The sequence below is a fragment of the Salvelinus namaycush genome, chromosome 26 (assembly GCF_016432855.1).
Source record: "Salvelinus namaycush isolate Seneca chromosome 26, SaNama_1.0, whole genome shotgun sequence".
Taxonomy (NCBI): Eukaryota; Metazoa; Chordata; class Actinopteri; order Salmoniformes; family Salmonidae; genus Salvelinus; species Salvelinus namaycush.
The window spans coordinates 34,642,489-34,667,269 of record NC_052332.1 but is presented as its reverse complement, the minus strand read 5'-3'; the positions used below and the strand labels follow the sequence as shown (position 1 = coordinate 34,667,269).

At 42.6% G+C, this 24,781-nt stretch overlaps 1 protein-coding gene across 1 annotated transcript; it reads left to right on the top strand.

Annotated features, from left to right (window-relative positions):
- Window positions 1-24,724, top strand: LOC120021585 (mitogen-activated protein kinase kinase kinase kinase 2-like). The gene is made up of 32 exons (XM_038965385.1): window positions 1-93; window positions 1,745-1,802; window positions 2,330-2,420; window positions 3,045-3,109; window positions 3,445-3,500; window positions 4,960-5,007; window positions 5,222-5,264; window positions 5,400-5,472; window positions 5,562-5,693; window positions 5,858-5,920; window positions 6,038-6,119; window positions 6,273-6,383; window positions 6,535-6,613; window positions 8,744-8,802; window positions 8,915-8,961; window positions 9,060-9,098; window positions 9,318-9,351; window positions 9,443-9,656; window positions 9,822-9,928; window positions 10,028-10,069; window positions 14,248-14,332; window positions 14,426-14,505; window positions 14,597-14,657; window positions 14,740-14,860; window positions 15,476-15,534; window positions 15,651-15,754; window positions 22,545-22,719; window positions 22,859-22,927; window positions 23,099-23,185; window positions 23,421-23,491; window positions 23,592-23,647; window positions 23,763-24,724. The coding sequence occupies exons 1-32, from the start codon at window positions 1-3 to the stop codon at window positions 23,848-23,850; spliced, it is 2,592 nt and encodes an 863-aa protein (XP_038821313.1). The 3' UTR covers window positions 23,851-24,724.
- Window positions 24,725-24,781: the final 57 nt, after the last annotated feature.

The following is a 24,781-nucleotide window of genomic DNA, read 5'->3' as shown; positions in this document are numbered from 1 at the left end:
ATGGATGCAATTGGTGTTTCCTACTCAAACCCATTGGAGGACTACGAGATGATTCACCGAATCGGTAGTGGTACATACGGAGACGTATTTAAGGTAAGCCTATTTGAAATAAACCATGCTCTGATATTTTGCAGTCCTTTAGTGAAAACTATGTCTCCTTTGTAGGCTACAGGATTTGTATCCACCCCCCGAATTATAAGATTGTTTTGATATGGCTGTATTGGTATACCTGAGCAGACGCACCTGTTTGATTAAATGGTTATTAATATCCCTAGTCTGTTCTGTCGACGGGTTGCAGTCAACGTTTAAAAACAGAATGTGATGGTTTTATTAATCAAGAGTGATATAAATTGTTTTGTGATTTAAAAAATTCCTGATATAATGTTGCCAGAAAAGTGATATTTCACCATCCAGTGGTGTCATCAATGTGTGCATGGAGGCAGGGTGCATGGTCTCTCTCCATAACTGTATTGATTGTTTGGTTGTCATGTGCACAGAGTTTAACATCAGAATGGCTTATGTCAAAACAAGGCTCATTGAAATGCTGAAAAAGCCTTTTCTCTAGGTCTACGTGGTCATTTGTTGAAAAAGGTCCAGCACACCAAATTATGAAATGTACTCCACTGTTGAATCTTACAGTATGGTTAGCTGAGATGGTGACTAGAAGGGAGCAGTTGGTAACAGGAAACTAACAATGAGTTGAGACAGGAAGAAGTGTCATCCGTGAGAAACTCGCTGTACACACGAAGCCAGTACCCTGACCTATAGCATAATATATGGAATGGCCAGCAAATATAGTATTTTCACTGCAGCTTCACTGTCATAGCACATGACACCCAAGACACCCTTGTAAAGTATTGGAGAGAGTTCTGTAATGAATGTACTTTTTCTCATTGAAAAAATAAAATGAGTCGATCATTATGAAATTAGGGAAGGATTGGTTGCCTAGGTCCTGTTTGGTAAGTGATCTTGATCAGACATTTGCAATAATAGCCGATGAGGTAAAAGTTCTGCTGCAATATGATACATGCCTTACATCTCCGGAAATCTTTTACTACAGAAACAAAACAGGAAGTGAGTACCGTTCCGTAACAGATGTCTTTTTTTCAAAAGTAGCAGTTCTTCTATCGGTGACTGACACAAGCCTCATTGTTCCCGGGTGGCCGTTTGCTGCTTTGCTTGGTAACATAAGCATTGTTGTCTGTATGATCTGTAGACCAGTGGAAGCTGCATAGGAGAGGACGGCGTATGATAATATCTGAACGAAGCTAATGGAATGGCATCATGATCAGTGGAGGCTGCAGAGGGAAGGACAGCTCATAATAATGGCTGGAACAGAGCTAATGAAATGGCATCAAACACATAGAAACCATGTGTTTGATACCATTCCACATATTCCGCTCCAGCCATTACCACAAGCTCGTCCTCCCCAATTAAGGTGCCACCAACCTCCTGTGCTGTAGCCATACAGTGAGGGTGTTCTTTCCTTTATCACCCAAGTTTTCTCAGAAAAAGAAAGTGTGAGCACAAGACCCACAAATAGGATAATATATCTGGAAATCTTTTAACTAGTGATGCGTGGTAGGCTACTATTCCTTTTCCCATTGTAGAACTAAGATCCTGTGACACTCATGACTTCAAAGGTCATGTCACTACCTATAACGTTCACAGCAAGAAGTGAAATCACAATGTCATATGATCAGGAAAAAAATCATTTTTTTTTTGTACTTTGTCTTCTCTATAGGCACGAAACATCAAGACATCTGTGATCTCTGCAATCAAAGTTGTAAAACTAGATCCTGGTAGGATATTTATCCCAAAATGTGATTGTGTTTTATCTTAAAGGCCCAGTGATTCTCCTGTGTTTAATATATATTTACACACTATGAGTTTAGAATAATAGTGCGAAATTGTGAAAATTATGATTATGCCCTTTTGTTTGAAAGGACTGCCTGAAATTTCTGCTTGTTTTGATGGGATTGAGTTTTGGCCTGCCTGGTGACATCACCAGGCGATACGTTAATTAATAGACCAATTAGAAAGAGGGCTCCAAACCTATCTGCCAATAACAGCTAGTTTTCAGTTTTCCCTTCCCCACTCAGACCACTCCCAGACAGTCCTTTGCTTGAAAAATTATCTTTGCGAAGACGCTATTTTTGGTTATTGTTTTTCAATTAAAATGGTCAAAAATCACAGTAAGGTACTTAATTGTTACCCAGAAATGATATGATATTGAGATAAAAATGTCTGCATTGGACCTTTAATCACATTGTGGTGAAGTAGTGATATTCCAAAATTTGAATGAGTCTTTTCTCATCTCTCTCTTCAGGTGATGACATCTTATCTATCCAGCAGGAGATTACCATGATTAAAGAATGCACTCACAAGAACATTGTGGCCTATTTCGGCAGCTACCTCAGGTTTGGTCTGCAATCAAACATTACGTTGAAACTTGATATGAAATACAATGAGGTATTCTTTTAATAGTGGTGGGAAAAGTACCCAATTGTCATACTTGAGTAAAGGTACTGTACCTTAATAGAAAATGACTCAATTAAAAGTGAAAGTCACCCAGTAAAATACTACTTGAGTAAAAGTCTAAAAGTATTTGGTTTTAAATATACTTAAGTATCAAAAGTAAAAGTATAAATAATTTCAAATTCCTTATACTAATCAAACTAGGTGGTTTATTTATGGATAGCCAGAGGCAGACTCAAACACTCAGACATCATTTACAAACAAAGCATTTGTGTTTAGTGAGTCTGCCAAATCAGAGGCAGTAGGGATGACCAGGGTTGTTCTCTTGATAAGTGTGTGAATTGGACCATTTTCCTGTCCTGCTAATCATTCAAAATGTAACAAGTACTTTTGGGTGTCATGGAAAATGAATGGAGTAAAATGTACATTATTATCTTTAGGAATGTAGTGAAGTAAAAGTTGTAAAAAAAATACCCCCAAAAAACGACTTAAGTATTACTTTAAAGTATTTTTACTTAAGTACTTTACACCACTGTCCTTTAACGGTATGCCTCTTCCTTTGGTAGAAATAACAAGCTGTGGATCTGCATGGAGTACTGCGGAGGAGGTTCCCTGCAGGACATTTATCATGGTAGTTGGAGAACAAGTCACCCCCCCCAAAAAAAAGATAGTGTATCAGAGCCATGTATTCATTTTCTTCAAATCATATATAAATACATGGCTCTGGTGTATATGAATGGCATCATCCAGTGTTCAAGTAAAGATTCAACCAGGAAATAATGTAAAAAATATATATTTACCCCAAATATATGGGGGATTGGAAATGATGCAGACAATTACATTGATGGAATCCGCAATATTAAAGCTGATCTATCCCTTAAAATAAATGATATCAGTTACTACTGTGTACATCATTCATTTTTTTAAATGATGGCCCTGACATACAACATTTTTATGTTTCAATAGTTACTGGCCCCCTGAATGAGAGGCAGATTGCATATGTGTGCAGGGAAACACTACAGGTAAGCATGAAATTATATGCAGCTTTATTCATTGGCTGAGGCGTTCAACCATTTTCTATTGTGAAACTTTCCATTTGGATGTAACATTATTTACATTCTAAATTCATAAACATCATGCTTGACTGTTGCTCTGAGGTACAGTGCCACAGTCTAAAAAATATAGGTGCAAGTTGGAACCAAATAAGGTTCTTGAGAGCAATGCCATAGGGCATGGGTATTCAACTCTTACCCTACGAGGTCTGGAGCCTGCTGGTTTTCTGTTCTACCTGATAATTAATTGCACCCACCTGGTGTCCCAGGACTAAATCAGTCCCTGATTAGAGGGGAACAGTGGGGGAAAAAAGCAGTGGAACTGGCTTTGAGGTCCAGAGTTGAGTTTGAGGGCCATAGGGTAACTATTTTAGGGTCTCCGAAGAACCATTCAAAAATCCAAACCAGAAATGTTTGGGCCCTCCAGGACTGGAATTGAATAGCCCTGCTGTAGTATTTTAAGCTTTATTTGCATATTTCTCAGAGTACCTTTTGAATGAATTTTAGAGTTACCAGTACCACCCATGACTGTGTTTGCTACTGAGAGAGACATGGTTGTTGCATTCATTCATCCATAGTCCTGTGGCCTTCACAAAGTGACAAAACAATACATATTTCATAAGGACTTCTTTTTAAGGGCCTAGTTTTACCCTAATACAGTGGCCTGAAACTCATAGTTTACAGGCCACATCAAGCCTCTTAAATTACATTAAGCTGGCTTGCAAAGTGACGTGTAATTCCTATTGGAATCCAGCCAGAGTGGGGATATCCAACATTTTAGAATTTTTATTCACATGCAACCTGCATTCAGAATGACTACCAGGGTTGAGACGATTTAAGGTATGAGACTACCTTAAACATCTTAACTGGAACACTAACTGATGCAGTAAGTCCAAGTAACAGATTGGAATAGTTTAGAAAAATGTATGTTATATATTTGAGTAGCATGAGATTCAATTAATCAATCAATGTGCATGCAAAAACATAGATATTGAAACAAACAATTCTAAAAACCAACCTGCAATAGAGCATTCTGGGAAATATAATATTTATGGGCGTGGTTTTAGTTCAACTCTAGTTATTAACACCAACACTGAATGTATTTTACACCAGTGAGTGGTACTTTAATTCTTTACAGTGTTAAATACACTTTTAAATCAACACTAGAAATGTTACACTGAAAAAATCACCTTTAGTTAAGACGGCCAAATTAGCTGTGTGCTATGAAAGGAACACATCTGCAGGCTTCCATACATTTCAAGAACCTTTTAGAATTCTAAAGACTCATAGATGCCATGTCAAGAACCCCCCCCCCCCCCTCCCCCCCTAAATCAAAGGCTCTTTATCAGGCAAGAGTTCTCCATTTATTCCCATTTTAAGAACATTCATTTTTTTCAGTGCAGTGTTATTGGGTTTTCTGTGTTTGCAGGGACTCCATCACTTACATGAGACTGGGAAAATGCATAGAGACATAAAGGTAATGTATAGAATCCTGTTGGATATAAAACATGTAAACAATTTACTCTAACCCTCATCTGAATTGAATCATTTTGGTGTGGCGCGTTGGAACTACTCCTTCATACTTCGAATATTTAAGTGTAGATGTGTGTGTGTCTATTCGGAGCTGTGGACGGTCCTTATGAGAGAGCATGAGACGGTGCACTCATTGTGTCACTGTGGGTTTTTCACAGGGGGCAAACGTTCTTCTGACAGAGCGAGGAGATGTCAAACTGGGTCAGTGACTGTCAACCACCCTCACACTGTCACTCACTCTCACACATCCTCTCTGCCTCTCCCATAGACACACTTAAAAACAGATTTACTAAAATACTTTTTCTCCAACTCTCTCACGGCATATTTTTTGCCCAGCGGATTTTGGCGTTGCAGCTGAGATCAACGCCTCTGTTGCCAAGAGGAAGTCATTCATAGGCACGCCTTACTGGTGAGTGATCTAAGTTCATCCATGGTACCAAAACAAGGCCATTGATCATGGTTTACCATAGTTATCCACGGGCAGCTTTGCTCTTCTAGGATGGCACCTGAGGTTGCAGCAGTGGAGAAGAAAGGTGGCTACAACCAGCTATGTGACATCTGGGCAGTGGGCATCACTGCTATCGAGCTGGCAGAGCTTCAGCCTCCCATGTTTGACCTGCACCCCATGAGGTGAGGGTGCCGTTGCTGGGATGTCAACTCTCATTGTTATCAGTATTCAGATTAAATCTAGTTTCATCTATCCAGTCATATTAACAGATCAGATTTTGATAATTATCACTGCATCATGTTTCATCAACAGGTTAAGTACATAAGATTTTGTTGTTTTCTTCCAGAGCCTTGATGATGATGTCAAAGAGCAGCTTCCAGCCACCCAAACTAAAGGACAAGACCAAATGGTATAAGTTACTTTGTAGTTAAAAAGTCATATGAGCTACAGAACCGAAAGTACATACTGTATGTTACTGTGAGTGTCTAGGAGCCGATGTGGTAATAACCAATAACTATCTGTTTAGGTCTGCAGACTTTCACAGCTTTGTGAAAATATCCCTCACCAAGAACCCTCGCAAGAGGCCCAGTTCGGAGAAACTGTTACAGGTACTACCTCAGAGTTCCATCCTTTTAGAGGAGCGCAACAAGATAGCATCAACGTTAATAAAAAACTGGTGAATTCATGTCCCTAGTGGAAAAACTGTTCTGTAGTTCTTCGGGTGACAGACACTCCCCACATTATCTACGTTTTCTCCTCAGCACCCCTTTGTGAGTCAGCTGCTGACCAGGACCCTGGCCATTGAACTGCTGGACATGGCCAGCAACCCTGTTCTGCAAAACACACACACTATGGATGAGAGTGATCTTGACGTGAGCTTGTCCCCCTATCCTATCCTCACCTTTCCTTTCCTGAAATGTATGCTTGGGCACAACAATATATGATGTGGATTACTATACTACTCAGATGAATCTGTCACTAATGATCTCTATGTGCTGTGTATGTTGTTGTATGGGTTTGCAGACATGCAGTGCATTCCCTGATAAGATCCATTCCTTAGCGAAACACCTGCCGGTCCAAAGGACTCAGTCTGAGGAGCAGTGTGAGTAACTACAGATGTAGGATCTTAATTTGATCCCCCTGTTCCAGGAGAACAGTCCTGCAATGCAGGAAATGTAAAACAGGGAGTTTATTTGAGGTTCAAAAAGGCTTCTGAAGTTTGTAATTTGCGCTTAGAAATTTCAGAATTGATTTTCCCTCACGAGAAATGTATCAACCTCTACAAAAATGTATATTTAATTATATTCCACATAATAACTAGCATCCTGTTGCTGCAGGATTGTTTTACTGAAGTAGCAAACTCACCTACTCAAATTAAGATACGGCATCTGTATAGCCTCTCAGATCCTTGCCCTCTAAGCACAGCTCCTCAAGGACTCTGTTACTGATGAGCCATTGTTATGGCCAATGTAGCATTACATTACAGCATGCAGGGGCAAACAGCCAAGGTCAGTAGGACAAGAGGGGATAGTCACTGGCACCAAGACTAAGCATCTATTCACAGAAAGTGAAAGAAAATGAAAGAGAGTAGTGTGAGAACAAGTGTGTTTTGTTTACCGGTATCTCATATCATTGTCATAACAAACATATATGATGATAATGATGATGATGATGGTAATGATGATTATCTACTACAGAGTTTATTTCATAAACTCAGCAAAAATAGAAACGTCCTCTCACTGTCAACTGTGTTTATTTTCAGCAAACTTAATATGCTGAATCTTGTTATGTTCATACAAATATTTACACAACTGAGACATAAACTGAACAAGTTCCACAGACATGTGACTAACAGAAATGGAATAATGTGTCCCTGAACAAAGGGGGGGTCAAAATCAAAAGTAACAGTCAGTATCTGGTGTGGCCACCAGCTGTATTAAGTGCTGCAGTGCATCTCCTCCTCATGGACTGCACCAGATTTGCCAGTTCTTGCTGTGAGATGTTACCCCACTCTTCCACCAAGGCACCTGCAAGTTCCCAGACATTTCTGGGGCGAATGGCCCTAGCCCTCACCCTCTGATCCAATAGGTCCCAGACGTGCTCGATGGGATTGAGTTCCGGGCACTTCGCTGGCCATGGCAGAACACTGATATTCATGTCTTGCAGGAAATCACGCACAGAACGAGCAGTTTGGCTGGTGGCATTGTCATGCTGGAGGGTCATGTCAGGATGAGCCTGCAGGAAGGGTACCACATGAGGGAGTAGGATGTCTTCCCTGTAACGCACAGCATTGAGATTGCCTGCAATGGCAACAAGCTCAGTCCGATGATGCTGTGACACACCGCCCCAGACCATGACGGACCCTCCACCTCCAAATCGATCCCGCTCCAGAATACAGGCCTTGGTGTAACGCTCATTCCTTTGATGAAAAATGCGAGTCCGACCATCACCGCTGGTGAGACAAAACCGCGACTCGTCAGTGAAGAGCACTTTTTGCCAAGCCTGTCTGGTCCAGCAACGGTGGGTTTGTGCCCATAGGCAACGTTGTTGCCTTACAACAGGCCTACAAGCCCTCAGTCCAGCCTCTGTCCGCAATAGGCTGAGAGTCTGAGCACTGATGGAGGCATTGTGCATTCCTGGTGTAACTCGGGCAGTTGTTGTTGCCATCCTGTACCTGTCCCGCAGGTGTGATGTTCGGGTGTACCGATCCTGTGCAGGTGTTGTTACACATGGTCTGCCACTGCGAGGACGATCAGCTGTCCGTCCTGTCTCCCTGTAGCGTTGTCTTAGGCATCTCACAGTACGGACATTGCAGTTTATTGCCCTGGTCACATCTGCAGTCCTCATGCTTCCTTGCAGCATGCCTAATGCACGTACACGCAGATGAGCAGGAACCCTGGGCATCTTTCTTTTGGTGTTTTTCAGAGTCAGTAGAAAGGCCTCTTTAGTGTCCTAAATTTTCATAACTGTGACCTTAATTGCCTACTGTCTGTAAGCTGTTAGTGTCTTAACGACCGTTCCACAGGTGCATGTTCATTAATTGTTAATGGTTCATTGAACAAGCATGGGAAACAGTGTTTAAACCCTTTACAATGAAGATCTGTGAAGTTATTTGGATTTTTACAAATTATCTTTGAAAGACAGGGTCCTGAAAAAGGGACGTTTCTTTGTTGCTGAGTTTATTTTAAAGGTGTTATTCTGGATCATAATTGTATATGTGTGTGTTTTCCAGTTGATCTGCTGAAAGGTGGGCCTCCCATGAGGAATCAGACTGAGCTCTCTCCTGACCTGGTGAGGAGTATCTGTGTCTAACCTCTATGTTCTACAAACAGCATGTTGAACATAGAAAAACAATTCATTTATTTGTCAAATTGTCAGTACGTGATCATATTTTCCCCAACAGGGATCGTATGACGAATGGAGCATTACAGGAGATGAGAAGAACTCACCGTAAGCCCTTATTTCTCACACTTCCTATGTGACGTCAGCCGTAATAAATCACTAATGAAAGCAACAATAACTGAATCTACTCTACATTTGAGGTGCAGAAGTCTACTGGAGTGTGTTGAGGAAGCGTTACTTGAAAGGTGAGGCTATAAGACATTCCATATACATCTCTTTATAGCACTTACCTACCTACTGCATTGTGTCTGGAAGGCAATAACACACCGAAGGAAAAAAAGAACAAAATATAATTTCCATTACAAACAAACATACCAAGTAAAACAATACTGCACATTCACACCATTAGACATGTTTAATTCCCATAACATAGTATATTTGTGTCTGTTTGATATTCCTTGCAGGAGGTTAACCATAAAGAGAGCGCCCTCTGCTGAGGTGAGAGAGAACCACAGACTATCATCAGCCTCTCAGGCACTCAACAATGTTTCTTTGGAACCACACCAGTGTCTGTGTTCATCTGTTGCAGCACTCTCCTGAAGACGAGGATATGGATAAAAGTGGTACCGTGAAGCGGAGTGCGGTCCTCAGCCCTGCCTTAAGGCATACCATCTCCCCATCTGCTGACTCAACTCCTCCCACTGTCACACCTCCAGTCACAGACTCCGCCCTGGCTGAACCCTCTTTCTTCAACTCCACCATCTTCTCTGACCTCTCCCTTTCCTCCAACTTCTCGTTTGAAGGTACAGCACCGCACACGACACATCCAGGAACGCTAAAACAATCTATGACATCATTGCGTAACAAGTAGTGAAATCAACTGCTTTTCATGTATACTATCTGCATGACCAATTAACCCATAATCCTGAGACACTATGCCGCACTGATGGGTCTGTGTGTTCCTGCAGAGGGCAGTGAGCCAGAGGGACGTTGGCCGGGAGAGACACCCTACATGGCCCTGGGGCCCCAACTGTCTCCAGAATGGAGCACACTGAGGAGGAAAACTGAGGACTCGGTGAGACACTATCAACAAGTCACTGACAGCACTTTTCATTTAATATTTTGTGCACACATGATGACAGATTATCTATCGTGGAATTTGTTTTTTCTTCAGAGAGGTGATTGCCATGGACTTCCACCCACGCCCAAAGTCCATGTAAGTCAAGATGTCTGGATATACAGCCACCAAAAAAGAAAATACATGTTTAGTTTTAATGTCATGTGCAAAAGTACAGTGAAACGCCTTTCTTGCAAACTCAAAACCCCAAAATGCAATAATCAATAACAATTTAATACTAGGAAAAAACACGAGACATAAGAACACAATAAGTAAGTAAGCATACTATATACAGGGTCAGTGCCAAAACCATATTTACAATGTGCAGGGATCCTGAACCTAATATTGTGTATAAGAGGTCATACAATAAGTTTTTTGTAGTGATTCATATGTTGATGATGTAAAGAATATTTGCTGGTCTGTGGTGTGTAATGAGGAGCAACCAGACGTTGCACCTGACACATTTATAAAATTGCTTATTCCAGTTACTAATAAGCACGTACCCATTAAGAAAAGAACTAAAAACTGTTAAATCTCCTTTTATTTCACCTTTATTTAACCAGGTAAGCAAGTTGAGAACAAGTTCTCCTTTGCAACTGCGACCTGGCCAAGATAAAGCAAGGCAATTCGACACATACAACAACACAGTTACATGGAATAAACAAAACATACAGTCAATAATACAGTAGAAAAAATAAAACAAAACATCTATATACAGTGTGTGCAAATGAGGTAGGATAAGAGAGATAAGGCAATAAATAGGCCATGGTGGCGAAGTAATTACAATATAGCAATTAAACACTGGAATGGAAGATGTGCAGAACATGAATGTGCAAGTAGAGATACTGGGGTGCAAAGGAGCAAGATAAATGAATAAATAAATACAGTATGGGGATGAGGTAGATGGGCTGTTTACAGATGGGCTATGTGCAGTGATCTGTGAGCTGCTCTGACAGCTGGTGCTTAAAGCTAGTGAGGGAGATATGAGTCTCCAGCCTCAGTGATTTTTGCAGTTCGTTCCAGTCATTGGCAGCAGAGAACTGGAAGGCGGCCAAAGGAGGAATTGGCTTTGGGGGTGACCAGAAAGATAAACCTGCTCGAACGCGTGCTACGAGTGGATGCTGCTATGGTGACCAGTGAGCTGAAATAAGGCGGGGCTTTACCTAGCAGAGACTTGTAGATGACCTGTAGCCAGTGGGTTTGGCGACGAGTATGAAGCGAGGGCCAACCAACGAGAGCGTACAGGTCACAGTGGTGGGTAGTGTATGGGGCTTTGGTGACAAAATGGATGGCACTGTGATAGACTGCAAACAATTTGTTGAGTAGGGTGTTGGAGGCTATTTTATCGATGACATCGCCCGAAGTCGAGGATCGGTAGGATGGTCAGTTTTACGAGGGTATGTTTGGCAGCATGAGTGAAGGATGCTTTGTTGCAATATAGGAAGCCGATTATAGATTTAATTTTGGATTGGAGATGCTTAATGTGAGTCTGGGAGGAGAGTTTACAGTCTAACCAGACACCTAGGTATTTGTAGTTGTCCACGTATTCTAAGTCAGAACCGTCCAGAGTAGTGATGCTGGGCGGGCGGGCAGTGATTGATTGAATAGCATGCATTTAAGAGCAGTTGGAGGCCACGGAAGGAGAGTTGTATGGCATTGAAGCTCGTCTGGAGGTTAGTTAACACAGTGCCCAAAGAAGGGCCAGAAGTATACAAAATGGTGTCGTCCGCGTAGAGGTGGATCAGAGAATCACCAGCAGCAAGAGCAACATCATTGATGTATACAGAGAAAAGAGTCGGCCCAAGAATTGAACCCTGTGGCACCCCCATAGACTGCCAGAGGTACTGACAACAGACCCTCCGATTTGACACACTGAACTCTATCAGAGAAGTAGTTGGTAAACCAGGCGAGGCAATCATTTGAGAAACCAAGGCTGTTGAGTCTGCCAATAAGAATATTGTGATTGACAGAGTCGATAGCCTTAGCCAGGTCAATGAATACGGCTGCACAGTATTGTCTCTTATCGATGGCGGTTATGATATCGTTTAGGACCTTGAGCGTGGCTGAGGTGCACCCATGACCAGCTCTGAAAGCAGATTGCATAGCGGAGAAGGTATGGTGGGATTCGAAATGGTCGGTAATCTGTTTGTTAACTTGGCTCTCGAAGACCTTAGAAAGACAGGGTAGGATAGATATAGGTCTGTAGCAGTTTGGGTCAAGAGTGTCCCCCCCTTTGAAGAGGGGGATGACCGCAGCAGCTTTCCAATCTTTGCGAATCTCAGACGATACGAAAGAGAGGTTGAACAGGCTAGTAATAGGGGTTGCAACAATTTCGGGCAGATACTTTTAGAAAGAGAGGGTCTAGATTGTCTAGCCCGGCTGATTTGTAGGGGTCCAGATTTTGCAGCTCTTTCAGAACATCAGCTATCTGGATTTGGGTGAAGGAGAAATGGTGGTGGCTTGGGCGGGTTGCTGTGGAGGGTGCCGGGCAGTTGACCGACTGGGTTAGGGGTAGCCAGGTGGAAAGCATGGCCAGCCGTAGAGAAATACTTATTGAAATTCTCAATTATAGTGGATTTATCGGTATTAAGTGTTTCCTAGCCTCAGAGCAGTGGGCAGCTGGGAGGAGGTGCTCTTATTCTCCATGGACTTTACAGTGTCCCTGAACTTTTTTGAGTTTGTACTACAGGATGCACATTTCTGTTTGAAAAAGCTAGCCTTAGCTTTCCTAACTGCCTGTGTATATTTGTTCCTAACTTCCCTGAAAAGTTGCATATCACAGGGGCTATTCGATGCTAATGCAGAACGCCACAGGATGTTTTTGTGCTGGTCAAGGGTAGACAGGTCTGGAGTGAACCAAGGACTATATCTATTCCTAGTTCTACATTTTTTGAATGGAGCATGCCTATTTAAGATGGTTAGGAAGGCACTTTTAAAGTATAACCAGGCATCCTCTACTGACGGGATGAGGTCAATGTCATTCCAGGATACCCCGGCCAGGTCGATTAGAAAGGCCTGCTCGCAGAAGTGTTTTAGGGAGCGTTTGACAGTGATGAGGGGTGGTCGTTTGATCGCAGACCCATTACGGATGCAGGCAACGAGGCAGTGATCGCTGAGCTCTTGATTGCAAACAGCAGAGGTGTATTTGGAGGGTGAGTTAGTTAGGATAATATCTATGAGGGTGCCCGTGTTTACGGATTTGGGGTTGTACCTGGTAGGTTCATTGATAATTTGTGTGAGATTGAGGGCATCAAGCTTAGATTGTAGAATGGCCGGGGTGTTAAACATGTCCCAGTTTAGGTCACCCACGCAGTCGTGGGTGAACAGGCAGTAAAGGAGGGGACTAAGCACACACCCCTGTGGGGCCCCTGTGTTGATGGTCAGCGGAGCGGAGGTGATGTTGTCTACCGCCACCACCTGTGGTCGGCCCATCAGGAAGTCGATGATCCAGTTGCAGAGGGAGGTTGTTCAGACCCTAAGTTTGGTGACGAGCTTGGAGGGGACAATGGGGTTTAACTCTGAGCTGTAATCAATGAACAGCATTCTCACATAGGTTTTCCTCTTGTTTAGGTGGGTGAGGGCAGTGTGGAGAGCAATTGAGATTGCATCGTCTATGGCTCTGTTGGGGCAGTATGCAAATTGGAGTGGATCTACGGTGTCTGGGATGGTGGAGTTAATGTGTGCCATAACCAGCCTCTCAAAGCACTTCATGACCACAGAAGTGAGTGCTACAGGGTGGTAGTCATTGTGGCAGGAAGTCTTAGAGTTCTTGAGGACAGGAATGATGGTGGTCATCTTAAAACATGTGGAGATTACAAACTGGGACAAGGAGAGGTTGAAAATTACCGTGAATATGCCTGCCAGCTGTTCTGCGCATGCTCTGAGAATGTGCCCTGGAATAACCTCGGGACCCGCGGCCTTGCGGGTGTTGACCTGATTTAAAGACCTTTCTCACGTCGGCATTGGAGAGCGAGTTCACCCAGTCTTCTGGGTCGGTGACGGCCCTCACACCCAGCACGATGTTGTCGTTGTCAAAGCGTGCATAAAATGCATTGAGTTGGTCTGGTAGAGTGTCATTGTTGGGCAGATCACGGTTGGGTCTTCCTTTGTATTCCGTAATAGACTGTAATAGACTCCCCTACCACATTCGGCGTGCATTGGAGCCTGTGTAGTATGATTCCACCTTATTTCTATACTTCCTTTTTCTTGTCTGATAACTCTGCCGAGGTCATAGCGGGACTGAAATGATGCACTTTGACCCACACAATCTTTTCCAGATGGGGGCTTGTTTTTCCAAGGTGTTTAATGGCTGTCCATTGAAGATTCACTGTGCTGTCACATGGGTCCTGCCAAAGACTAAAGGTACGCACAGGTTATAAAGACAAACAATAGGTAAATGGAGCTTCTGTCAAACCAGTCAGATCTCAGGGATAATGTCTGACTTTTCTCCCTCAGATCAACACCTCATCCTGGGGACGGAGGAGGGCATCTACACCTTGAACCTCAACGAGCTCCATGAGGACACCATGGAGAAGGTAGCTACCATCAATTGGTTTAACACAAAAAGCAGTGTTGCTCTACCTGTCATTTTTTTGGTAATGTATTATTATGTATATATTTTTTCAGTTATTACCCCAGAGGTGCAGCTGGCTGTATGTCATGAACAACGTGCTAATGTCTATCTCAGGTAGGGCCCTCCGTGTCTCCACAACACCCTAAAACGTATGTTCTATCTAGATGTGTGTGTTGACTGTCTTTGTGCTCCGTAGGGAAATCATCCCAGCTGTGCTCCCAGAGGCTGACTACGCTGTTTGACCGTAGACACCTGCAGAAGAGGCAGGGCCACCTGTACATCAACGCCCACCGCCTCACTGAGAGGATCAACTCAAGGTAGGGACACTCCACCACTGGTCAGAAGGAGGCTGTAGTGAAAATACCAATGGTTTATATATACACTAGATAACTAATAGGGGGCGCTGTTTTGAAGCCACTGTGACTCCATCTTGGTATTCTCCCAATGTTCACAAAAATATTTTGGAAGCTATAGAAATCCATTTATCAATGTCTACATTTGTGTTTGCCACATTTATTCCATTACAGACACTTTAATGCATACTTTTAAATTATATTATGTGAGCTAAAGATAAAAATAGAAAAATATATACAAACATTTTCCTTAGTGTAGTTTTTTTTATTTATTGCCTCCACTACAACAAGAACATACTAAATACATGGAATTTGGACCTTGAAACATTTAATTGGAATACAGTAGAATTTCATTCATTCCTATGGAGGACTGCTCCTACTGGAAGTGCCAATATAACCAACAGGTGGCTTCAGATCCTCTCAATGGCCAATACATAACATCAGCAATCCAGGGTTTATATACATCATTGTAAAATACCAGAGCACTGTTGCTTTTCACTGATACTAACATGAGAGGAAGGGAAATCATCCTGGAAATTGTACCAAAAAAATGTCATGTTAATGTGTTCTCTGTTTTAGAAAGTTTTCTGTGTCTGGGAAGATATCAGACACCAAAGGCTGTCGACGCTGCAGTGTTGGTAAGAAACATGTTATTTTAGTCTAAAATGGAGGTGTACTGCACAGTATCTGACTAAGACGACATCTCTCTCTCCCTCTCTTTCTGTCTCCCTTCTGCCTTATCGATGCTTCTCAGTGCATAACCCGTACACTGACAGCACATTTTTGTGTGCTGTTGTACCAACTGGCCTTGTCCTACTTCTATGGTATGAGCCTCTTCAGAAGTTCATGCAACTCAAGGTGTGTGATCCCAGTGCACATATATACAATGTTAGCATAGCTTTTTTTATATATACAGTACCAGTCAAAAGTTGACACACCTACACATTCCAGGGTTTTTCTTTATTTTACTGTTTTTATATTTCTATAACACATATGGAATCATGTAGTAACCAAAAAAGTGTTAAACAAATCAAAATATTTTTTATATTTGAGATTCTTCAAAGTAGCCACCATTTGCCTTGATGACAGCTTTGCACACTCTTGGCATTCTCTCAACCAGCTTCATGAGGTAGTCACCTGGAATGCATTTCAATTAACAGGTGTGCCTTGTTAATTTGTGGAATTTCTTTCCTTCTTAATGCATTAGAGCCAATCAGTTGTGTTGTGACCATGTAGGGGTTGTAAACAGAAGATAGCCCTATTTGGTAAAAGACCAAGTCCATATTATGGCCAGAACAGCTCAAATAAGCAAAGAGAAAAAACAGTCCATCATTACTTTAAGACATGAAGGTCAGTCAATCCAAAAAATGAAGAACTTTGAAAGTTTCTTCAAGTGCAGTCGCAAAAACCATCAAGCACTATGATGAAACTGGCTCTCATGAGGACCGCCACAGGAAAGGAAGACCCGGAGTTACATCTGCTGCAGAGGAGAAGTTCATTCAGTTACCAGCCTCAGAAATTGCAGCCCAAATAAATGCTTCACAGAGTTCAAGTAACAGAAACGCATCTCAACAGCAACTGTTCAGAGTAGAATATGTGAATCAGGTCTTCATGGTCGAAATTGCTGCAAAGAAACCACTACTACAGGAAACCAATAAAAAGAAGAGACTTGCTTGGGCTAAGAACCACGAGCAATGTACATTAAACCGGTGGAAATCTGTCCTTTGGTTTGATGAGTCCAAATGTGAGATTTTTGGTTTCAACCGCCGTGTCTTTGAGATGCAGAGTAGGTCAACGGAGGATCTCCGCATGTGTGGTTCCCACCGTGAAGCATGGAGGAGGAGGGGGTGCTTTGCTGGTGACACTGTCTGTGATTTTTATTTTAGAATTCATAGCACACTAAACCATCATGGCTACCACAGCATTCTGCAGCAATACGCCATCCCATCTGGTTTGCGCTTAGTGGGAGTTTCATTTGTTTTTCAACAGGAACATATAACCCAACACACCTCCAGGTTTTGTAAGGGCTATTTGACCAAGAAGGAGAGTGATGGAGTGCTGCATCAGATGACATGGCCTCCACAATCACCCAACCTCAAACCAATTGAGATGGTTTGGGATGAGTTGGACCGCAGAGTGAAGGAAAAGCAGCCAAGAAGTGCTCCGCATATATGGGAACTCCTTCAAGACTGTTGGAAAAGCAATCCAGGTGAAGCTGGTTGAGAGAACGCCAAGAGTGTTGTCGTGTCTTTACTATCATTAAATGTAAAGACTTATTTTATCAAATCAATTCTCTGTGTAATTATTATTATTATTATGTGATGAAACTAATCATGTAAACTTTAATTAACCAGGAAGTCGGGGCACCACGGGAAAAGGTTTGCAGTCTCTATTTCCCGAATCGACTCTTCAGATATTTTCATATCTTATCGAGTACAGTCTTCTTTTAATGATTGTTAATCTTTACCTTCTGTTAGTCTCACTCCAAACGTCGTAAAATTCTTGGTTATCTGCACGAACCCTAGCTTAAATTATGAATCAGCGATATACAAATTGGCTTAATTATTTATTTACTAACTAACTAATCAAATCACAGAAATACAGGAAAACACACAATTAATTCATACATTGGGTTGCTACATGAAACAAAGAAAAAATCCTTAGCGGGCTAAGCCGATATGACAGCTTGGTAGACAAAAAGAAAGGGGTGGGACTGAGAGAGCAGGAAAGACAAATGGATTCACTACACACAGTCTATAATTATATTCATTGAAATGCTAATCCTTTGTACATGAACTGCCGCTCATTCGAGAATAATTGCAATGTACAGTTGAAGTCGGAAGTTTACATACTTAGGTTGGAGTCATTAAAACTAGTTTTTAAACCACTCCACAAATTTCTTGTTAACAAACTGTAGTTTTGGCAAGTCGGTTAGGACATCTACTTTTGTGCATGACAAGTACTTTTTCCAACAATTGTTTTTAGTCAGATTATTCCACTTATAATTCGGTATCACAATTCCTGTGGGTCAGAAGTTTACATACACAAAGTTGACTGTGCCTTTAAACAGCTTGTAAAATTCCAGAAAATTATGTCATGGCTTTAAAAGCTTCTGATAGGCTAATTGACATCATTTGAGTCAATTGGAGGTGTACCTGTGGATGTATTTCAAGGCCTACCTTCAAACTCAGTGCCTTCTTGCTTGACATCATGGGAAAAACAAAAATAAACAGCCAAGACCTCAGAAAGAAAATTGTAGACCTCCACAAGTCTGGTTCATCCTTGGGAGCAATTTCCAAATGCCTGAAGGTACCACGTTCATCTGTACAAACAATGGTACGCAAGTATAAACACCATGGGACCATGCAGCCATCATACCGCTCAGGATGCAGACGCGTTCTGTCTCCTAGAGATGAATGTACACTGCTCAAAAAAATAAAGGGAACACTTAAACAGCACAATGTAACTCCAAGTCAATCACACTTCTGTGAAATCAAACTGTCCACTTAGGAAGCAACACTGATTGACAATACATTTCACATGCTGTTGTGCAAATGGAATAGACAACAGGTGGAAATTATAGGCATTTAGCAAGACACCCCCAATAAAGGAGTGGTTCTGCAGGTGGTGACCACAAACCACTTCTCAGTTCCTATGCTTCCTGGCTGATGTTTTGGTCACTTTTGAATGCTGGCGGTGCTTTCACTCTAGTGGTAGCATGAGACGGTGTCTACAACCCACACAAGTGGCTCAGGTAGTGCAGCTCATCCAGGATGGCACATCAATGCGAGCTGTGGCAAGAAGGTTTGCTGTGTCTGTCAGCGTAGTGTCCAGAGCATGGAGGCGCTACCAGGAGACAGGCCAGTACATCAGGAGACGTGGAGGAGGCCGTAGGAGGGCAACAACCCAGCAGCAGGACCGCTACCTCCGCCTTTGTGCAAGGAGGAGCAGGAGGAGCACTGCCAGAGCCCTGCAAAATGACCTCCAGCAGGCCACAAATGTGCATGTGTCTGCTCAAACGGTCAGAAACAGACTCCATGAGGGTGGTATGAGGGCCCGACGTCCACAGGTGGGGGTTGTGCTTACAGCCCAACACCGTGCAGGACGTTTGGCATTTGCCAGAGAACACCAAGATTGGCAAATTCGCCACTGGCGCCCTGTGCTCTTCACAGATGAAAGCAGGTTCACACTGAGCACATGTGACAGACGTGACAGAGTCTGGAGATGCCGTGGAGAACGTTCTGCTGCCTGCAACATCCTCCAGCATGACCGGTTTGGTGGTGGGTCAGTCATGGTGTGGGGTGGCATTTCTTTGGGGGGCCGCACAGCCCTCCATGTGCTCGCCAGAGGTAGCCTGACTGCCATTAGGTACCGAGATGAGATCCTCAGACCCCTTGTGAGACCATATGCTGGTGCGGTTGGCCCTGGGTTCCTCCTAATGCAAGACAATGCTAGACCTCATGTGGCTGGAGTGTGTCAGCAGTTCCTGCAAGAGGAAGGCATTGATGCTATGGACTGGCCCGCCCGTTCCCCAGACCTGAATCCAATTGAGCACATCTGGGACATCATGTCTCGCTCCATCCACCAACGCCACGTTGCACCACAGACTGTCCAGGAGTTGGCGGATGCTTTAGTCCAGATCTGGGAGGAGATCCCTCAGGAGACCATCCGCCACCTCATCAGGAGCATGCCCAGGCATTGTAGGGAGGTCATACAGGCACGTGGAGGCCACACACACTACTGAGCCTCATTTTGACTTGTTTTAAGGACATTACATCAAAGTTGGATCAGCCTGTAGTGTGGTTTTCCACTTTTAATTTTGAGTGTGACTCCAAATCCAGACCTCCATGGGTTGATAAATTTGATTTCCATTGATAATTTTTGTGTGATTTTGTTGTCAGCACATTCAACTATGTAAAGAAAAAAGTATTTAATAAGAATATGTCATTCATTCAGATCTAGGATGTGTTATTTTAGTGTTCCCTTTATTTTTACTTTGGTGCAAAAAGTGCAAATCAATCCCAGAACAACAGAAAAGGACCTTGTGAAGATGCTGGAGGAAACGAGTACACAAGTATCTATATCCACAGTAAAACGAGTCCAATATCGACATAACCTGAAAGCCCGCTGAGCAAGGAAGAAGCCACTGCTCAAAAACCGCCATAAAAAAAGCCAGACTACGGTTTGCAACTGCACATGGGGACAAAGATCTTACTTTTTGGATTAATGTCCTCTGGTCTGATGAAACAAAAATAGAACTCATTGGCCATAATGACCCTCATTATGTTTGGAGGAAAAGGGGGAGGCTTGCAAGCCGAAGAACACCATCCCAACCGTGAAGCACGGGGGTGGCAAGCATCATGTTGTGGGGGTGTGTTGCTGCAGGAGGGACTGGTGCACTTCACAAAATAGATGGCATAATGAGGGAGGAAAATTAAGGTGGATAAATTGAAGCAACATCTCAAGACATCAGTCAGGAAGTTAAAGCTTGGTCCCAAATGGGTCTTCCAAATGGACAATGACCCCAAGCATACTTCCAAAGTTGTGGCAAAATGGCTTAAGGACAACAAAGTCAAGGTATTGGAGTGGCCATCACAAAGCCCTGACCTCAAACCCATATAAAATTTGTTGGCAGAACTGAAAGTGTGTGTGAGCAAGGAGGCCTACAAACCTGACTCAGTTACACCAGCTCTGTCAGGAGGAATGTGCCAAAATTCACCCAACTTATTGTGGGAAGCTTGTGGAAGGCTACCTGAGACGTTTGACCCAAGTTAAACAATTTAAAGGCAATGCTACCAAATACTAATTGAGTATGTAAACTTCTGACCCACTGGGAATGTGATGAAAGAAATAAAAGCTGAAGTTAAACAATTTAAAGGCAATGCTACCAAATACTAATTGAGTATGTAAACTTCTGACCCACTGGGAATGTGATGAAAGAAATAAAAGCTGAAATCACTTTTACTTTTACATTCTCTCTACTATTATTCTGAAATTTCACTTTCTTAAAATAAAGTGGTGATCCTAACTGACCGAAGATTACATTTTTACTTGGATTAATGTCAGGAATTGTGAAACTGAGTTTAAATGTATTTGGCTAAGGTGTATGTAAACTTCCGACTTCAACTGTATATATATTTACGCCCATATGTTGTTGTTGTCTTCTCTGTTGGAATCCTCGATCATCCTGTAGAGTCTCTGGTTGACTTTCATTGAAGTCAAAGTCTTTTGTGGTTGTAGGTGGTTAGGATGGATACTTCAGAGTACCATTCGGAAATGTTTTCATAGATAGATGCTTCGGCGGTAGTTGGTAATCTTGTTCTAGGTTTACGTAATTTCTAGCTGCAGACTAGTAAATATACGTCTAAGATTTGCTCTTAGTCTGTGGGGATCGATAGTCTCATAGTTTAACCATTTCCAGCCGTGTAGCCAATGCTCCACGTGATATAGTCTTGTCCTTTTGGTGGAGTTGTAGTTTAAACCACTTCACACACCAGCGTCACCCGGCATGTTTTGGTCTTAACCATTCAAGACGTCCAGCTTACCGTGTGTCTCTTTGGCATGAAATGTAAATTTCGCCACAGGTGGTTTTATACATTTCAGTAGAAAAGGGCGGTTCCATGACGCCTGATGTAATGGCTGGCCTAACGGGGGCGTGGCCATTGACTAGTTCAACTTTACATGGAAGACAATTCTCTCATTTTAAAGGTTATCACATTACATAATTTCACAAATAGTTTCATGTTTATGTAACAGTTTAACTTTAGTCCGTCCCCTCGCCCAGAACCGGGCGCGAACCAGGGATCCTCTGCACACATCAACAACAGTCACCCACGAAGCGTCGTTACCCATCGCTCCACAAAAGCCGCGGCCCTTGCAGAGCAAGGGGAAACACTACTTCAAGGTCTCAGAGCAAGTGACGTCACCGATTGAAAGGCTATTAGCGCGCACCACCGCTAACTAGCTAGCCATTTCACATCCGTTACATTTAATCACATACATTTCACAATATTTAGATCTAAACCTGACAGCTGGGAAATGTACACTTTAGGAGATACCGTTATGTGTGTGTCCTGTCCTTCATGAGATCACCAAATGAAACACACTCGTCATAACTGTCCCTTAAGTGTCCACGGACCATTCTCAAAAGTAGAAATATTGTTTAATTCTCCCATTTTGGGGATTTAGGAATTTGGCCAAGTGGAGTCCTTTGTTCTCTCCGTTCTCTCTCCCTCTACTGCATGGCAGTTTCTACCCGATTATTTATGACCTGAGGTACTAAACCTGGTTTAGGAGAGAGAGAGAGAGCGAGAGAGTGTGTGTGAGTGAGGGAGGGAGGGAGGGAGGGAGCCACGATCTACACCCAAAAAGGGCCACGTCATGACAGTGTGTAAACCTTTCATCAAGGCAAAGGGTGGCTACTTTGAAAAATATTTTTGGATTTGTTTAACACTTTTTTTTGGTTACTACAGGATTCCATATGTGTTTTTTTAAAGTTTTGATGTCTTCACTATTATTCTATAATGTAAAAATAAAGAAAAACCCTTGCATGAGTAGGGGTGTCCAACATTTTGACTGTTACTGTATATAGAAAAGCATCGCAAAGCATTCCGACGATGTCCGTCCCACTCTCTCCTTCCCCTCTCAGTACATAGCTGTGAGTCTCCCAGAAACCCTCCCCATCTTTGAGCTGCTTATCCTGGAGACTGATGAGCTGCCACAGGTGTGTGTAGGTGTGAGTAGGCTACAGACCCCTGTCGAGACCTGTGAGCGGGTCCACTTTGACATCATCCACCTGAATGACACACCAAGAGCCCAGTCAGGTACTGTAGATGGAATCGATGTCATTATTATTATGCTCATCACCCTCCATCACTAATTGGATATTTTAATGTAGTTTTAATCTAGACAAACACCAGCAGTGTACAAGCTGTGATGCTATTGTTTGTGACGTTTTCACAGATAGTCGATCTATGAAGGTGATGCAGGTAACCCAGCTGGACAGAGACACAGTCCTGATCGGTCTGGAGAGTGAGTTCGTTCTTTTTTTTTTTTTTTTTTTTTTTCAATAGTCTTCTTTCAGTATCATTTGGTCAGGAACATTGGATGTGCTAGTGTTCTATTCAGAGCGATAAAGACCCTTGAATGAAAGAAAAAAAGCAATGATTGAATTGTGACTGTTTTTCCATTGTACCTTTGCAGATACTGTGAACATTGTGAACCTGGATGGCAGCCCAAGCAAAGGGATGACCTCAAAGTTGACCTTTGACTTTTCCATTGAGACTCTTGGTAAGGGAATAGATGCGTTCTGCATTCTAATCATTTAGCTTGGTGTCTGGATTGGAGCAGAGGAGGCTGCTAAGGGGGGGGGGGGGCGGCTCATAATGGCTGGAATGGAGTCAATGGAATGGTATCAAACATGTGATTGAGACCATTCCATTGACTCCTTTCCAGCCATTACTATGAGCCGTCCTCCCCTCAGCAGCCTCAACTGGATTGGAGGTGACTAAATTGTTCTTTGCAGTATGTTTGCAGGACAGTGTTCTGGCCTTCTGGAAGCATGGGCTTAAAGGTAGAAGCCTACATAGTGATGAGGTAAGGCAGAACAAGTTTTTCATGCCAGGCCAGCTTTTTGGTATTGTCAGACTCCTATTGACAATAAAATTATGTTGTGACATCTGATATTTTTTCATAGGTTACACAAGAGATCACGGATGAAAGTCGAATATTCAGAGTCTTGGGAACCTCAAGGCATGTCTCTTAATTATAGGAGTTTGATAGCAATTTGATAACAAAACATTTCTGTCAAATCATTGAAGCAAAATAAAAAATGTGTTGCACATTAACATATGCTTTCATTCCTCAGGGACATTATCTTGCAGAGTACTCCCACGGACAATCCATCAGCCTTAAGCAACTTGTACATCCTGACAGGTCATGAGAGTAGCTACTGAAGAAATCAGATAATGGAGGACATTCTGTCTCGAGGAAGTACACAGCAGTCTCCTGCTACTCCTAAAAGGACAAGCGCAAAGTCAATAAGGATGGAACAAGGAGCAAAGCTGCTTACAATGGCGAGTTGTTTGCAGAAGAGACACTGCAGGAACTGTCTGAGCTGTGATTGGAGTGGGTCTCCTCAGGCTCTCTTCACATCCATGTGCCAAATGGACCTGTGAATATCAGTGGTTCTTAACATTACCATTGGTCTAGGCTACATAAATATCTTGGCAAGGATTTAATCATCTGACTGGTTGTGACTGGGAGAGTTTTTTCCCCCCCAACTGTATCTCAAGACTGTCTAAGTCTGCAGTAACCCAGTACCAGTCTCGACAATACTTCCCATAGGGCTGTGGTGTCAGTACTGAAGGGAAGAAAAGTAGAGGACACAGTGTCCATGGTGTGAGGTGGAAAGCAATGGTATAATGTAGTAGCAGCTCTGTGTGTAGGCTACCTGAGAAGAAGTTATATGCTGTGAAAAACACTTATTCACCATGGGTTGATGCACAGGAGGCTGCTGAGGGAAGAATGGCTCATAATAGTGACTGGAACGGAGCAAATGAAGGGCATTAAACACCTGGAAACCATGTGTTTGATGTATTTGATACCATTCTACTGATTCCGCTCCAGTCATTAACACAAGCCTGTTTTCACAGATTAAGGTTCCACCAACCTCCTGTGGCTGATAGAGAATAAATATGGAAAACATAACAGTGACAGCAATTGTTTTTTCAGTGTTCTAATTAACAGTATCAAATGTCAACAATATGTGATTTATAGAGGCCTATTAGATTTGTTGTGCTGTGAAGCTGGCTGCTATACTCAAAATAATAAAACTGACCAGATGGATTCCCTGTCAAGCAGAAACAAATCATTCATATCCATATG